The 18,128-nt window shown below is 35.6% G+C and overlaps 2 protein-coding genes across 4 annotated transcripts; both read right to left on the bottom strand.

The window, feature by feature from the left end:
* Positions 1 to 474: 474 nt before the first annotated feature.
* Positions 475 to 6,533, bottom strand: LOC111780161 (CCR4-NOT transcription complex subunit 10-like). The gene is made up of 6 exons (XM_023660484.1): positions 6,107 to 6,533; positions 4,627 to 4,713; positions 3,804 to 3,977; positions 3,624 to 3,710; positions 3,483 to 3,558; positions 475 to 2,589 (listed from the first exon to the last, which is right to left on the bottom strand). The coding sequence occupies exons 1-6, from the start codon at positions 6,269 to 6,271 to the stop codon at positions 635 to 637; spliced, it is 2,544 nt and encodes an 847-aa protein (XP_023516252.1). The 5' UTR covers positions 6,272 to 6,533; the 3' UTR covers positions 475 to 634.
* A 284-nt stretch (positions 6,534 to 6,817) lies between these two features.
* Positions 6,818 to 14,670, bottom strand: LOC111779680. 3 transcript variants are annotated; one of them, XM_023659789.1, is made up of 11 exons: positions 14,370 to 14,670; positions 13,972 to 14,039; positions 13,465 to 13,526; positions 13,227 to 13,376; positions 12,460 to 12,636; positions 10,843 to 11,055; positions 9,136 to 10,392; positions 8,720 to 8,991; positions 8,119 to 8,175; positions 7,951 to 8,020; positions 6,818 to 7,540 (listed from the first exon to the last, which is right to left on the bottom strand). In XM_023659789.1, the coding sequence occupies exons 1-11, from the start codon at positions 14,573 to 14,575 to the stop codon at positions 6,881 to 6,883; spliced, it is 3,192 nt and encodes a 1,063-aa protein (XP_023515557.1). In that variant the 5' UTR covers positions 14,576 to 14,670; the 3' UTR covers positions 6,818 to 6,880. The 3 variants fall into 3 exon arrangements, with proteins under 3 accessions (XP_023515557.1, XP_023515556.1, XP_023515558.1); XM_023659788.1 differs by having other exon boundaries at positions 8,720 to 10,392; XM_023659790.1 differs by lacking the exons at positions 12,460 to 12,636; positions 13,227 to 13,376; positions 13,465 to 13,526; positions 13,972 to 14,039; positions 14,370 to 14,670 and adding an exon at positions 11,235 to 11,571 and having other exon boundaries at positions 8,720 to 10,392.
* Positions 14,671 to 18,128: the final 3,458 nt, after the last annotated feature.

The following is an 18,128-nucleotide window of genomic DNA, read 5'->3' as shown; positions in this document are numbered from 1 at the left end:
TGAATTCACCCGATATTGCTTTAATACATGTTTTTAATCATTAAAAATGGATCCAAATTGGACCATATGATAATCGACGATGAACTTGAACTTTTATAAATGATATCATAGCCCGACACTGAGCGGTGTGCAACGAGAACGCTAGCCCCCAAGGGGGTGAATGGTGAAATTCTACATCGATTGAAAAGGAGAACAAACATTAATACAAAAAAAACATCTATCTAGTAAACACGTTTTAAAACAATGAGACTGACAACAATATATAATGCATGAAAAATAGACAATATCAGCTAACAACAGATTTGAACTTTAGCCATACAAAATTAGTCTTTCAATTCATTACAAGAGAGAATAATGTTTTTTTTTTTCTTTTTAATTTCTTTCTCAAAAAAGCTCTGTAACGATAGCATCTCCGCTAACCCAACCCAACCGAAAAAAGAAAAAAAATACACAACTACTAATGAACCCTAGAGATGGAAAAAAAAATGAACATCAATTTTTATTTTCTGACGTGAGCTATGTTATAAGATCCTCCTAAAGATTGCTATATCTAGCCGAGTAGCCCCGTTGAGTAGTACTAACATGAGGGCAGGACATTAATACAAAGCCACCAGTTATACTTAACTTATAACAATCACGAAGATCTTTTCATTGTCAATCCACTGGGGAGGAACCTTACACAACTACACTGTTTCAATTTGGCAAAAGCTTCTTGTGACTTACCGATAGCGAGATCGATATAAACTGCAGTCAAAGTGGCTTCTGGACTGTTCGGTATGATCGATAGCGCTTCCGAGATAAACTGTTGGGCCTGTTCAAGATCTCCTTGTAATGCCAAAACAGTGGCAAAATTTGCAAAGAGGACTCCCCGTGCTTCCTCTGGTCTGAGGAACTTGATACCATGAAGTTCCTCCCGGGATGGATTATTAGCCGCCGTTGTCGAACCTCCATTTACCCCTTCGATATCAGCAACCCCGTCGATTCGCCATAGCTCAGTGTTCTCCTGGCCGAATGGCAGTTTGAAATCAGTTCCTCCGGATAAATAGTACAATAAATACTCGGTAGCTTCTTTTGGTCTATTTAGTAAGCAAAGGGCCTCTGCAGCATAAACATGGCCTAAGAATGTATAAACTTTATAACATCCTGGAAGCTCCATAAGCGACCTTGCAATTGTCAGGGCTCTCAACGGGTTCCCCAGTTTTAACTCCACATAAGCCAGGTCGGCAAGAAGTGCTTGCTTAATCAACAGGTTTTCTCTCCGAGAAATATCCTCATAATAGGAGAGGGAGTTTTGCAAAAGTTCCTGTATTGTAGCACCTTTTTGTTCTTTTGTATCACCATTTGCATTCATCTGACATGAGCCTAGAGTTGCGGCGGAGGCCTTGGAATCAATACAATGCAAGTTCTTATAATATCTCCTGGAAGCTGCCACTTCAGTTGGATGATCTCTCTCCTCCAAGGTAGAATTAGAGGCCAATACAGAATGCGAAAAGCTGGTCTCGGAATGGTTTAACAAGTACAGGGCATTAGAGAGACATTGCCGAGCAAGAGTTATCGACAGCTTAGGTTGTCCTTCGATGCTGAAATGCTCGTCTTCTCTACCAGAGGAATATGCATAACCATTCTTCGAAGTTTTATCTTCCAATACGAGCTGCCTCCATCTTCCTGTTCCAAGAACGTGAACCTTGATATCCGATCTATCGGAATCAGCAAGGTTGTTGTTCTTCAGAAGCCCCTTCTCTGAAGCCATTAAGCAGCATTCGGCAAGTCGGAGCCACAACAGAGGGCGGTTATAGAAAATCAAACTGGCTTTTTGAAAGCATCGAGCAGCAAGGAATGGTTTCCCACAAGCCAAGTACTGAACACCACAATTATAGACGATAACAAGAGAGTTGTCTTGTGAAAAAGTTGTCTGTTTTCTATCCTTCCAGAGAGCTGAACTATTAGACACAGCTTTGGAAAAGAATACTGTTGATGTATGATACTTCCCAAGTTGATTATATATGCAGCCAATGTTGTTGTTTAGCATGCTTGAAATCCCCATGTCTGTTCGGTTACTCGATGCCAGAAGTAGCTTCATGGCCTTACGATGGTTGCCACGGGCGTATTCAAGTTCAGCCTTTAGGAGAAGAGCCATGGATGAATCTATCCCACGAGCAATGTTCATGGCGTGCTTTGCTTCACGCTTTGCTTGCTTTAAATTTCTAGTGAGAAGAAGAAAGCGAACCCTATATAGTTGCAATTTAAGCTTGAAATCAACTGTAGATAGAGACCGATCGGCTGGGATCCTTAAAAGAACATTTGAAGATGAAAAACCAGTCTGTGTTGCTGGATTTTGCCCACCAATATCCAACGTCGATAACATGGACTCGTACTCAAATGTCTCATCTGACAAAGTTCTCGATAGAGAATTTTCCGAGGCATTGACACTTGCAGCTAAATCTGAATTGGAAGATTCAAAGGCAGAAGTATTGGTAAGAACAGACGAAGATTTTGCCACCACGTTTGTGGATTGTTGTACCCCTGTACTTCCATTTTCACTTTGGCTTATACTAGTAACCCCAAAGGCTTTTTCCANAAAAAAAAAAAAAAAAAAAAAAAAAAAAAAAAAAACATGAGAAAACCATTTTCAATACATCATCATGCATTTGTCAGCAGATTTCAGTTCCACTAAAGAAAGAAGTGTAAAAAAAACATACGAGAAAATATGCACAGAAAGAACAAACGGTACTAATTCCTGAAAACACAGTGAAGAGAGAGCACATGACATATACACAGAAACACCAGCAACATAGCTGCCCTGGCAAAGGGGTAAATCTAACTCGTGAGATCCCACGTCAGTTGGGGAGGAGAACGAAGCATTCAATGTGGAAACCTCTCCCTAGCAGACGGGTTTTAAAATCCTTGAGAGAAAGCTCGAAAGGAAAAGTCCAAAGAGGACCATATCTGCTAGCGGTGGGCTTAGGCCGTTACAAATAGTATCAAAGCCAAATACCGGGTGATGTGTCAGCGAGGCTGAGCCCCGAAGGGGGTGGACACAAAGCGGTGTGCCAGCAAAGACGCTGGCCCCAAAGGGGGTGGATTGGGGAGTCCCACATTGATTAGAGAAGGGAACGAGTGCTAGCGAGGACGCTGGGCCCCGAAAGGGGGTGGATTGTGCGATCCCACATCGGTTGGGGAGGAGAACGAAGCATTCTTTATAAGAGTGTGGAAACCTCTCCCTAGCAGACGCATTTTAACAACTTTGAGGGAAAGCTCAAATAGGACAATATCTACTAGCGGTGGGCTTTGGGCCGTTTGTAACTATATTACTTAAAAGATTTCCTATATAAATTTGATAAAGCTAAAGAAACATGAAAACATGTAATCCTTCTAAATTATAGGACAAGATAACAAGTGCTAGCAACATATTAAAACTTGAAAGTCCAAGACTACTGAAATTTAAAGTCTGCAAACGATAGGCAAAACTCTAACAAGACTACTTACTGCAGATAATGATGCATCGCGGCAGGCTAATCCAACATCCAGCAGTAAAAAGCAGATATGAAGAGCCGTTGTCTGCATATCAATAGCATAATTAAAGGAAAATTCCAATCACTAATATAATGAATAAACTTCAGTACCTCATCAATGGGTTCAATATTTTGATATAAAGGTACAAGAACTGCTAATGCCTTTGTATATTCATGAAGATTGAACCATACGATAGCCTGTAAATAGACATTATAAATTGTCACGATCAGATCAATAATAAAAATATTCTTCAAATAATTAGTTTCTCTTCCCTATTGCATTTAACTTACAATGTTTAGGGTAGCAATGGAGGCATCAAACTCATCCATGTATACGATATTAGCATTGTTTGCAGCAGTCTGATGAGCAGATACATTATTTCCTTTACCGGAAGTACTCTTATTTTCAGGGTTGAGAGCATCTGTTTGTTCTCCAGATGAAACTGCAAGGTTCTCGGTTCTTTTCTGAACAAGCACATCCACACAAGATTTGGCAGAAAGATGAGTACATGTAGATCATTGTGCAATGGCCGAAAATACCAAGAAAGTGAATATGGAAGTGGGGAAAGTATTATGGCATCTCTATTCAGAGTTTCAGTCAAAGAACTAAAGAATGAAGTGATTATAGTATCAAAAATAAAAATAAAAAGAAATCAACATTAACTAATAACAAAGACTAGAATTAAGATTTGAAAGTACATGCACTAAAGTTGGATATTTGAAAGTAAAATGGAACGAAGCCCAAGCTACAAAACCAAAATGGTATTTTAACCAAGATTTTACATTGATGAAACAAACAAAAAGAGACTCCTACATATAGTGAAGGGGTTGGTAATATCATTAATTTAAGAACGGAATTTTTATTGTAGTTGAACAAGGCGTCCAAAAATAAGAAAAATGTATAATGAGTCCTATGCCAAATCAATGATTTAAAAGATCTTTATCTATACGAGACTTCGAAGTTCAATTATGGTAGGCAATGGATTGAGGTGATTAACAACAGCTCTTCCAAAAGGAAGGAAAATAATAAACATTACCAGGAACATAAATACTGTGGCAGTTAAATAAACAGGAACACAAAGTACACATGAACCCTTTGGAGCTAACGGCATACCTTGACATTGTTTAATACTTCAAGCAACTTCTTCGGATTGGAACAACCATCTCTCAAGTATTCGGCAATGGCGATATTATGAAGCACCTGAGAAAGATATCTATATATGAAGTGCTAACAGGTTGTTTTTTCAAATAAGTGCCAAATGAAGCATCAAGATTAAAATAGATAGGCAGCCAAACCCAATGTAAGCAACTTGTTTAGTAACAACAAATCATTGACACCAAGATATCCTTAAGCTCCTTATAAAAGATGCAGTCCTAAAGATTGGATTGAAGTCAAAATCGACACCAAGAATCCAAACAAATGTATATCAAGAGCATCAGAATGTGTCAAGTTAAAAACTTAAAACAAAATACTTGTAATAGTGCCAATTGATTAATGTGAAAACTAATGATTTTGTTGCCCAAAATTTATGTGGTTAAATAACTCAAAAAAGAAGTATGGTAGTGGTGTCTAGGCAACCTCATCTCAAACCTTACCCTCAGCCCAACAAAAACAATAATAAAAGAGTCACCATAACATATATCATAATTCATTCTGGATCTGAAGCCATTCTCTAAATATGCAACCAGGTATAATTTGAGGAAGGATCATGCCAAAGTTGTAAATTAACCTATTGCTAAAATGAATTTAAAAAAAAAAAAAAAAAAAAAATAGTGGAATATAATTTACACCAACAAGATTCCAAGTCACTCAACGCTCTTTTTGCCAACAATGCACATCTGATCACAGTTATATTGAAAGGACACTGGAAAGACTAACAAAAACAACAAAATTCTCATTTCCATTAGCACTTGGCAGGATCATGATTACATTTTTTTTTCCTCCTCTGGATTTCTCTTCATACTTCAAAAATGAAAAGCTCAGGATATTGTAAGAATAGAATTTGGGGATGAAACCAATCTTCCTTAAATGATTATGGAGCCTTTAGCGGAGTTTATCACAATTGCTTGTTCCAAATATTTTCCAGGGCCATCAGTTGCTTGGGAAAATTCTATTAAACGCGTGTCACCTTCACATCAGAGGTTTAGGTAACGATTCTATGACTAGAAGGATTAACATTCAAATTGACCAATGATAAACAGAAATTAAATAGTGTATGAACAGAAATGCTACCACCCGAGCCTAAAATCTTGCTAATTATCATAAAACCAAAGGAAAATGATAACATTCACTGAAAATTACCCCCTATTTTCATTTCCTCTCAGCATAGCCTAGGCGTCGTTAGATGATACAACGGAATTGCACGTAGTTCTAGCATGTTATCCACAAATAATTCAAAAACTCGATATTCGCTAAGGAGGACAACAAGGGGGAAAAAAGCGCCCCATATTATTTCTGAGCTCAACATTTCGCATCATTGAATTCAAAAGACTAAACCGCATCCGCACATATACACAAGGAATTAACGAAATCCTCAGCAAAATAAATAAATAAACAATCAGACAAAATTAGATGATGGTGCAAGAAATCAAACCTTAGGATCGTCTTCTTTCTTCTGCAACAGCTGATTCAAAACCTCTACACACCCAGCATACTTGCCCGATTGGAAAAGCGATGCAGCATCCTTGGCAAGAGCGGCAGTGACGGATAGAGCTCCATCGTCCTCGGCGGCCGACGAAGATGAATCACGAGCGTCCATTAAATAAAAGAAACAAAATCAAGGGCCAGGTTGCAAAAAAGGAAATGAGGGGGAGGCGAAAGAAGCCCTAAAATTTCGAAGTTCAAAATTCTCAATGCGATAGAAGAAAATCGAGAGATTATGAACTACGAAATGGAAAAAAATTCTGGAAATCAATGGAAGTTGTAGGTTTTGAAACCCTAAAGTCTGGGTTAATTGTAAAGGAGGACACCTGGTTTCTTCTATTTTAGCTGAAATGCGTCTATTTCGAAGGAGGGAAGGAGGAGAGAGAGAGAGAGAGACAGAGAGAGAGACAGAGAGAGAGAGTAAGCTTAAATAAAAACTAAAGTCAAATGGTCAACTAAATTGAGAAACCAGTTTGACTCGGACCACTCGCGCCCCCTTCCTTATTATTATTATTATTATTATTATTATTATTATTATTATTTTAATGCATTCACAAAATTATCCACTAATTTTAAATGTCTAATCTAATAAATGGCCTTTTAAATTTAATTCTCATGGTAGATTAATTAATTAATTAAGATTCGTTACCAAACTAATTAATTAAAAAATTAATTTTGTTCTGTACATTTACAACATGGCTCAGTTGTGTGAGCTTATGGAGTTCTATAGATTCTGGGTGTCCTGGCTCTCCTCAGAATCATTAACTACTTGTGAGAAATCAAGGCTTGTGTAAGTTCGAATGCCCGGGCCGTGTCCACCGCAGTCCCGTGCCCGCCCTTGTTGAGCTCGTCTTACTTCCTTCTGATGTTGAGTTAATTCTATCTTCTTCCTTTTTGAATTGGAAGTGGGGATGTCCTCCTTGTGCTTGTCCTGATTATTAGTTGTCATTAGTTCTATTCTTTTTGAGCTCCTGATGGATGTTGCACTCACTCTGTGGCTAAAGGGAGGGTTGGCATCTTCTTGTCTTGCAGGGCATTGTTGAACCACCCACAAGCATCTCTTCTGGAGTTTTATTCTTCCATTTCTTGATAGCTTGTGCAGTATAGGAAGCAGGTTTTGTGGGTAGCGTGCAACTAAATGTTCACCGAATGAGGAATTCCAGAAAGTAATGGTTGGCTCTGAAATTGAGGAATTTGGGTGGTCAAGAGTTTTTTCGAGTAGAGGTGCCAACAGCTTCAGAAAGGCCGAGTCGAAGACTAATGAAGGGCAGCCCCTTTGCAAATGACTAATGATTTCAGCCCACAGGATTTGAAGCTGGCTGGTAATGCCTTCTTCCAATGTCTCCATTTTGGTCAACCACAAAAGCAATGGAGAGGATATAATCTGGTAATCAAAGGCAAGTGTTAAATAATGTCAGTAAAGAGACTAAGAATAACAGTTTAAAACTCCAAGGCGTAAAGAAGAAAATTTCAGGATCATGACCACCAATCGGAAATAAAATGAGAAACGAGTTATTCAAGTCGTGAATTCTTGAGCACAGTTCACCCATATCAAGATGATATGTCGACAGTGAAATTTATTGCAATAAAGTAGTATAAAAAATGAACATTTCATGATCATAATCACCACCACAATCAAAAGAGTATGAGAACAAGTCCTAATCCTGCACTCCTGTCATATGCCTCAACTAAATGCATGATCCCAATGTCTGACATGGCCATGATGTTCGTGTGGTATGCAAATAAATCACGCGTGTTTTGCAATGTGTTTGGATCAGATGGATGAAAAAGTACCTCTACGAACTCAAATATATCTTGTTTCAAGTGAAGGCAGCTGACGAATTGAGCCAATGCTGAAAATACTCTGCAACATCCTTACTAGGGTGAGATGTTAACGCAAGTAAAATGCAAAGAGGAATTAACTTGCACAAGCAGATTATTGCAATAATTGTTCCAAAATACCTGGAAAGCCAATGTGATGTATTTTTTCCTCGCTTAATCCGTAATAGTTCAATAAATCTGTACCGGGAACAAGAAACTGAAGAGTTAAGGAGAGTGGAGGATAGACACCATGCAGAGAGACCGAACAGATTAATATGGCTTGAAACATTAATTGTGATTTATATGGCGTTTTTTAGAGGTGCCACATTAACCTCTCCCAAAATATAGACACATATTCCAGAAGATTAGTTTTGTAAGCTTCCACAAGCAAAGATGTCATAGGACTAGAGTTTTCATTTTAACTCTCGTAATTCTTAGAAACGCAGCCTTTCAGCTGAATAAATGAAATCCAAATCAGTATCTATTTCAAAATTATAAGAAATGGAAAAGGTAAAGTTAACACTTGATTTAGTTTAAGATGAAAAATGTGTGTGTGTGTGTGTGTGTGTGTGTGTGTATCATGAAACTAACGGCATGATTATATAATTAACTCAAGTTCCTAAGAAATCATCATCATAAATTCCCTTATATGAGGCATATTTATTCAAATAAAAGCGAATAAGTGCATGACGACTTGTTATTGGTCTTTCAATATAATCAAGCGAGTAATGTTTGGATTTACCTGGCGGCCAATCTCAAGCTAGAACTGTTGAAGCAGGATTTTTCACAGTTACTGTCTTCTCTCGTAATTCTACCTGATCTTATTTCGGAACTTTGAAGCCCTTTCAAGATGTTTATGACAATGTCAACAAATATCGAGAGAAAATCAGCACTAAAACCTTCACAACTTGAACAAGATTCACTCCCACACCCAGGCATGCTTTGATCATTGAGGCATCTGCTTAACATAGAAGCCAAATCCTCATTGAAACAGATACTCGTGGAACTGTCAAGCTGCAATGTGTTCACAGAACTATAAAGCGACTTCCAAACTTGGACAACAGATTCAAGCACAAGATTCTCCAGTGTGGAGCCACACAATATTTTGGAAGAGCATACAACAAAAGGGTAAGAGAGGAGATAGCATATGGTATTCACCCCTTCAGTTTCTGACTTTGTTTTCAACGGGATATTATTCCTCATATTGCTGCTCTCCATCAAACCTTTTGCTATTGCTACCCATATCTTCAGGCTAGTGGGCACAATGTTTTTATACAAAATTAAAATAGCTGCAAGAAGACTAACTGGAGGTATGAACGAAGAAAATACAAGTTTGAAATATTCGTGCATTTCTTTTAGGATACAATCCGTAAGGCACATTGTCGAAGTAGACTGAACTGCAACTGAACTGTACATTACAATTAAATAAACTATAGGTGATACCTTATCCATGTAAGATATAGACGGTACACCAAGAACTTGTGCATAGCTGATGTGATTGACTGATTGGACTCCATCCATTTCCTTGAAGTCTAATTCAACCTCATAAAGAGGGGATCCTAGTATAGCAGGTTCTAACTCCTTGGTGACATCCCGAATAAAGTGGAGGATAGCATAATGTAAATGATGGTGAATATAGCCCTCGCCACTTAGATTATCAGACAGATATCTTAAAAATCTTAAAATTTCCCTCAAACCAAGCATAACATCATCATAATTCGCAGACGGCTTTTTGAGCTCTAATTGGACTCCTTTTAAGACAGATTTAAATAACCTGTGGCAAGTATCATATGCGAAAGTCCTATTCTCATTGCTGAAGGTCTCCATTGATGCTGAAGTTGAGATAACACAAATCATCTTTAAATGAAAGGCCAGCTGATTTAGATTCCATGGCAACCACCTTATAGGAAACTGCTTCCAAAACCTTTTACCAGTTTCTTGGTATTCAATCTCAGACAGTGTCGCTTCTGATTTGTAGCATAACTGGACAGTTAAATCATTATCCATGTGTGAACACTTTGCCAACAGAAAATCATCCAACAAACTTAAGCACATACTCCACAACCTGATATTTTCATTATCTGGAATAAGCCGGAAAATTGCCTCGAGAATAGGCTCTAATACCAGTTTTATCATGCATGGACTGTTAACAAATGAGTCAAGTTTATAGAGCAGATAATGCCATGTGTTCAAACATGACAAGCGAACAGATATGTCACATTTACTCTGTATGACACCGACCAAAGGCACCATGATCAGCTTTATACTTTTTGAAACCCCATTTGCTTGGATTTCACAATCATTCCCATTTAATATTTGCACCGTTTGATTATTTTCCTCTCCCTTGACCACATTAATCTCACACCGGAGAGTTGGACTGTGAACAAGAGCATCAATTAAGCCTTCCCATGCAACCTGCAAGGTCAAGACATCAAAATTTTTACAAGAACGAAATTCAAATATATTAGTAACATAACTTTCATCAAGCACCAAAATCTGCTTTTTAATAAGAGCTAATATAATCACGATTCTCCAATGATTGTCTGTGTCACTCAAACTTGTAGTCTCAAGTTTTCAGCCTACCATAGTCCCATGAGCAGAAGTTTTTCAGAGAAGCCCAACTGATACAAGGATGATTATCCTGGTTAACCGAGTCCTATACAATCTCTCGTGTTTTACTTTGAACTGGAAGGCTTGCAATTGTAGATTATATTTGCATGCCATTAACTTCTTGTTTTTTACTTCCGAGAGCATGCCATAAAATATGCAATTCAAACCAACTTGAAACTTAAGGCAAAGTTTATAATAGCCTTATATTATGAAGGTTGATGAATCGCATATGAAGAGAGATGCAGTATGAAGTACCTGTGAGGCAATCTGAACTTGAGGGTCGTGATCTGAAAATGTCCGCTCTGGAATTTTAAGCATTTTATTTACTAAATTTCTGTTCTTCATGGAATGAGATCCTAGTATCCGGATGAACCAACCCCAAGCTGCAATAGTCGGAACCTTCATTCCGAGATTTAATAACTTATCCATTCCATTAAGCAACGATTCCTTCATATCTTTCACAAGCGCCTGTTGAAGAATAAAAGTTAGTATATAAGACATTTTAAGTACTATGTGCTTCATATTCTTATGATCTTTTCCCTCTAAAACCATACCCAGGTGATTGGCCTTGCCCAACAACTTTAGTTATATTCAGGGCCCTATCACCGGGCTTTTGTCAAATAACTAGAAGATAAGCTTGGAAGCACCTCATGGTTTTTTCTTCCAACTTCATTTTCCCCAAGAATGGTGTTCTAATTTGCCCTTATTGTGTTGTCAACCATCAACTGATAATGGTTGTTGGTTGCATCATATCAAGCTACAAGAGGTGAAACTTCTCATTGAATTATCCAAATATCTAGTAACGATCTCCTGTAGATGCTTCACATGGTGAGGAAACATAGGTCTCCAGATTGAAAACATCTACAAATATGAAAATATATTGTTTCCGGACCCCTTAGACTGAGGTCAAATGTTTGATTCTATGGCATAGTATAGCCAATATCCAGACTTCTGTCAAGACCTGCTAATGGATAGCCATGACATCTTGTCTTTCTAAATCCCAACAATATTATCCTGTTTGTGAATATCAAATGTGATAACAAATAAAAACTGGATCTTTCTAGCAAAAGAACTCGTCATAGATAGAAAGGAGTCAGTCCCAATTCTGAGGGTTCAAAGTGAATTAAGACAGCATTTTAAGAAAGATAAAGAGTTACGACATTTTCTTCAATTTTTTCATATTTGGAGAGAAGTAATAAGATAGCATTAGATTAAAATAAGAAACATCGTACAAGTGACGCACAGAAGGAAATTTGAGAACCAGACCAGATATTCTCCCACTCAAGCAAAGGAGATTTTAAAAATTGTTCCAATTGGCATTAATCAAAAAAGAAGGTTAAATTTCAAAACTCTTTAGCCAGACAGCTCCAGGGGAGGAAACAACTTAACAGCAAAACTCTTTGCGCTTCTCAACAAACACCATGAAAAATTTACAATTTATTTCAAGCCAAAGCTTCCAACAGCCTTATCTAGAGTAGCCATATTTGTAACTTGACAATAAAAAGGAGCATATAAAGAAGTAGAGAATGAGCAAAAAAGTATCTAGTGAGATGATATTTAGATACAAATGTAGACACTCTTCATATTCTACCATAAAGATAACCGAGATTACATGGTTTATTATCTTAACAATCACTAATACATTGCATGGTGGAGACTAGGAATGAATATTTTCTTTTTTATGAAATAGTATATTAGTAAGTGCCCACTAATTTTCATCCTTGCACTACCTCCGAGTGGAAAGTTTTTGTTACTCCACTGGAGTACAGAGGCCTTTGTCACTTTGTTGTATAGTTTACCTCGTTTCTGAAATATAGTTTCTGACAGGGAAAATTAAAACATTGAAGGCAATGAAAAAAGATCTGTGAGTACCTTGGACAAAACTAGCGGAGGAGGTAATATTGTGGACCTGATCTTCAACAAACATCTCTCTGACATATCCCTCTCTCTTTTATCGAAGCTAAGAAGTCTTCTGTATACTGGAGGAGCCCATATATTGGATGACTCTCTCATTTTATCACTTAATTTATCTGCCAGCTTTGTAATAGCCTAAAGTATAGCATTAAAAGATAAACCAACAAATTAGTAAGAGAATAAGAAAAAAGTCCATTTGCTTCATGACTAATAACAAGTTTTTCACAAGCACTGAAAGCAGGGAAGCTACGCTGTATTGAGAATTTTATCAAAAGAAACAGGTTAGGCTGTATCAATCCGAACTTACTTTTGAGTATATATTCTAAACATTCAATTTATCCCTAATTAACATTTGAATAATGAGTTTAACTAGAGCTATTTATTTAATTAATATATTGATCTCATTGAATTGTTATGTCATGTCGGAGAGGACTAGCTATAATTGTGAATTTACTAGAACTATAGATGTCATGAAACACTCAATATCCATCCGGATTTTTATATGGGGGAAAAAATCTTATATATCCATCGAATGAAAGATACATAGAACTCCTCACGTGTCAGTATTGGAGAGACAGATTTGAACGACACAAAAAATTGGGGGAGGGAAGTTTGAACTCTGGACTTGACTGTACGTAATAGCTTTTAACCAAGGCTACCTCATATCGTGATAGAATAGAGAAGGCATATCAGCTCCAATATAAGTCATCGAACTAAACTTTTACCTGGATAGCCTCAAAAGTGGTCGACAAAGACCCATTGGGATTGTCAAGGGCGTGAGTAACAGCCAGCAGCAAAGAATGGAAGTGCAAAGCAAGAAAGTCTGCATCGAGCTGTTGAATTGATATGCACCAGACTCCTAAGTTACAAACTGACTGCAACCAAGTAGCTGGATGATGAGTTTAGAAAGAGGGCATAAACAGCGTGGTTGATGAAAATGCCGTTCAGGATGATACAACAAACCTTCAGTTTAGTTCTAATGATTAGTTCTGTCAAGGAATCAAGGATAAAGCTGGCTTCTTTCGCTGGAACATGGATAAGAAAGAAAAATATAAGAAAACTTTTTCATATAGTAGGTAATACTAATTCTCAACAATATTGCGGTTAAAGGCTTCGAGAGCCAGCAAGATTTTACAAAAATATTCAAAATCACATCAGTACTGATGTTTGAGATCAGTATATCAGGTCGTTGCCTATCTGCTGGTCTCTATAGCTAATTACATTTATACAGCGTATCCATGCATGCGGGCATGCAATAAGTTGTAAAAAAATTTGAATATACGAAAGGTAAAATAAAATGGGCAGTTCCCACTATTGCAAGCATTCAAATATTTCTACTCAAGCACCAACATTTTTTGCTGATGAATGGTGATCAGTGCTTCTAGACTGGCTCTTTGATAGTAAAGGGTAAAATAAGGTATGCACTAAACAGTTGGAATTGTAAGAAAACCCCAAATCGTAAGTACATACCCGGAATAGCAGCAATGATCGATGGATGATAAATTATGAATCCTAAACACTTCAATGCCTGTGCAGCGCTGAATGAAGAATACAAAATAATATAAATTACACAACACTACCAATTTCCAGACCATTAAATGCAAATAAATCCGAATCAGCAACATAACATCCTCGGCCTTAAATCTGCCTTCAATTGCACATTTGCGGATTCTAATTAGAAGCCAGACAGTTCATAAACCGCGCCATATACTTTATTTCTACCCTAAGTTTTAGTTAAATCAATAACACAATGCCCTCAATCTCAATAAACAACTGAACCGTGTTTAAATAACAAGAAAACAAACTGCGATTCAGTATCTCAAACAAATCAGAAAACAATGAAAAGTACGAATCCAAGTAAGCCTTACATTTCCTCGTCTTCATCTTGAGTATCGGAGACGATACGCCGAATCGAATCCCGAGAAAATTTCGCTAGGGCATCGATTGAAGTATGGCTTGTAGTAGAAACCTGTTGGATTTGTAGAAGAGTGGAGTAGGCAAGTGATTTATTCGCTTTAACTCCAGAACATATCAGGGTATTAATTTCTTCGAGACGGATTAAGATATCGAACATTGCTGCAGAGTGAAGAACAGGGGGACAAACGTAGAGACCGAGTCGAAAGGGGAGCAAGAAGAAGGAAAGCCAAATTTCGCGCCAAAATTTGTCGCATCGGAATAGCCAGATGGCGGGGAATACAATTTATATATTTCACCTCTGTTTGGCTACAGCTATAAGTAATCCACGCACTCGATTATCAATTTCATAATACTATCTTTTTATTTTATTTATTTCATCCATAATTGACTTTTAAATGTACATTTTATTATATTTTCAATTATTATTTTAAAATTATATATTTGCAACAACCGATATATCTTCAGCCTCCTCCCTTAAAATTAAAAAAAAATTATAAATATTTTTTACTATTGTATAAAACACAAAATAAATTTTTAAANAATCTATATATATATATATTTTTTTTAATTTCAATTTGATTGGCCATTCTAAAGTTTGAAAAGAAATTAAAAAAATGTTTAAAATTGAAAGAGAATAGATTAAANGGCCCACTATTAACTGACTCATATTTTTTTTTCCTTTTTTTTAATGTCAACGGTGTAATCATGAATGGAGACAAATAGATTAAATTAAAAAAAAAGGAAAAAAAGAATAGAAAATGGAAAAGTGGAGGGAAGTGGAATTTGATTTAGACGGGAGCGGCATAATCAAAAGTAAGAATGAAAGAGATCGTTTGTCACTCTCTGTTTAACAATATAATGACGGAATATTTGGATACCTAACTTTTTAGATATGATTATTTATTTATTATTTTAACTCATTAAATTATTAATATGTATAACTTTATATAAACTCTAACAAAAATAAATATAAGGTGTGACAATATTAAATTACTCAAAATGAAGGCATATAAAAGTGTAGATAATTATTTAAATTTTATAAGATAAAAGGTGGAAAATTCGTCTCATAAAACTGAAAAAATTGTAAATTTTAATAATTTAATTTTAATATTTATTCATTTAATCTTAGCCACCCCTCTGATGGCGGGCCCATTATTAAGCTTCCGACGGCCCAAGTCCAATTTTTTTTTTTTCTTTTTTTGCAAATAAACGAATATTTTGGGCGACAACCCTCAAATTCCAAAACGTCACCGTTCTGTCTCCATTGTCTTGAAAGCTAAATATTTATTATTTTTGTTATTTATTGAACTGATTTACAAATAATTTTTTTTTATTCGAGAATATTAATGATTTTGTGAATATTTACCAATAAAATGTTAAGAGTGAACGCGTAAATATCAATTAAATATAGTTTAATTGGGTGTAAAAAAAATTGAATATTCTCATTCTTGTATTTGTTAAACTTTAAAAAAAAAATGTTTATATGATTTAGCTTTACGTATAAAAATTTTCTAGAACTATCCTACGATCGTAAATAGATATCTAAATATTATAAATATTTTTAGTTTTACGTAACACTTCGACCTATTATAAAGAATTCCTTTATATAGTGATAATTTTATAAAAATATTTAAGTTATTTTAGAATCTGAAAATGGGATATGCCACGGCGAGTAAGACGAGGGAAAAAAGTGGTTCATATCTTTATATTTTTTGGACCACGTTTCCTTTTTTTCTAAATAATTTTGTATCGAATGAAAATATATTTTATTTTTTCTATTAACTTTTTATTCTCTGAGAATGGCTAACCTTTGAAATTGTTGGAGAGTTTGAACCGTTGGCCTATTAAAAATGTCGCTATTTGGCATAGTTGGTCAAACACGAATCATTTAGATCAAATAGAAAAATACAATTTCCATAATTTAGCATGGAAAAGATGAAAAATAATGAACTTAGGGCTACTTTGTTGTGGGGGTAACCATTTCTTATTTTTTTGTCACCTTAATTTTTTTTTTTTTTTTTAATAAATAGAAATAGAATTGAGTTACTGGATGCAAAAAACAAAATTCAAACAAGGTTTTTCGATCTCGATCATGACCGTTCTTTTAGCCATTGCAGCACGTGTTACCGTCGACCCAATATGGGAATAGGCTAGATGATCACTTCATTTTGTTGTAATCAAAGTTGACACCCTTATAAAGGGATGTTTCGTTCCATTCTCGAATCGATGTGGAAACCTCTTCCTAACAATCGACAACAATATGTAACAGGTCAAAGCGGACAATATCTACTAGTAATGGGCTTAAATTGTTACAAATGATATCATAATAAAAAAAATTGGGTAGTTTGTCTGTGAGAACGCTAGGTTTCAAAGGGGGTGGATTGTCAAGTCCCACGTCCGTTTAAGAAAAAAAAAACTAAGCATCTCTTATAGAATTGTGAAAATCTCTCTTTAACAAACGCATGAAATGAAAGAGGATAATAAAAAATGATAGGTAGGAGAGAGGCAAAGGGTGGAAAAAGTGGATATCATTATTGGAAGAGAAAAAGAAGGAGGGGTTTGTCGTGGCATGATTGTCCAAGAATACCGGCTTTCAAATGGGCACCCAAAGTGACCCGTAGTGCCGACGGGCTGCCAATGGCCCAGCTTTTAGCCACGTAAAGTGGACTACTTTATGTGCCATCATCGTCTCCTTCCAAAATCCCAATCATTTTCAAACTCCCCTACAAATGTCATTCAAATTATGGGTCTTAGTATTTTTATTTTTGTACATTTATTCATTAAAATAACATTGTAATAAATAGTTTCAAAAGCTATACATTTTAATAATAATAATAATAAAAAAAAACATTAAATGGTAAACTTAATTATAATTTGCTATTTAATATTTAAATTCATTAAACTCTAGTGAAATAAAATTAAAATTTTCATGTGCACGTGTTCTTAACGAATAAATAAATAAATAGTTATAGACCACAGATTCCAACACTCTGTCTATATATTTTTGTGGTCACTAGTATATTTTATAAATATTTAAAATAAGTTCTCCTTTCAATGAATATGAACCGCTAAAAAGTTCTCTTTTGTTGATATGACTATTCCGGTACGATCTTATATTAATAGAAACGACGTTTCCTTTATCAAAAGGGCAAGATTCCTTTACTTTTACGAAACCTCTTCAAATTTACGAACATTAAAAAAATTGAGACATGAAAAGAAAAAGAAAAAAAGTTAAAATTTAACTTTTTATAAAAGCACAATCAATAATCGAGGGAAATCACATGGGGTGTTATAACATATGCAGTAATAATAATAAAAATTAATATACATGAACTTTAATAGAAATATTGGCTAATTCATATTTTAAATACTACCTCGAGACTAGTGAAATATGGCTTCGTTTTTTGTATAGTCTATACCATAGGTTAATTTTATTAATACATTATATTATATCCAAATATGTCTTCCCACTTAAACGGGATTCCATCTAATTTCATTTGGATCATTCCTTTCAAAAAAAAAATAAAAAATCATTCCAATCATTATTATAAGCTTAAACGTTTTATAAAAATGGGTACAGAATCAAATATTGTCGTACTACGTGTTACACTTAAGATCCATATTAAAGCATATTTTTCTTTTTATACAAACACTATAAAAGCAATATTTAGACTATTATGATGCGGGATCCAAATTTGAATAATAATAAT

This window comes from Cucurbita pepo, chromosome LG18, assembly GCF_002806865.2.
Source record: "Cucurbita pepo subsp. pepo cultivar mu-cu-16 chromosome LG18, ASM280686v2, whole genome shotgun sequence".
Classification (NCBI taxonomy): domain Eukaryota; kingdom Viridiplantae; phylum Streptophyta; class Magnoliopsida; order Cucurbitales; family Cucurbitaceae; genus Cucurbita; species Cucurbita pepo.
This window is presented reverse-complemented; position numbering and strand designations above follow the sequence as displayed.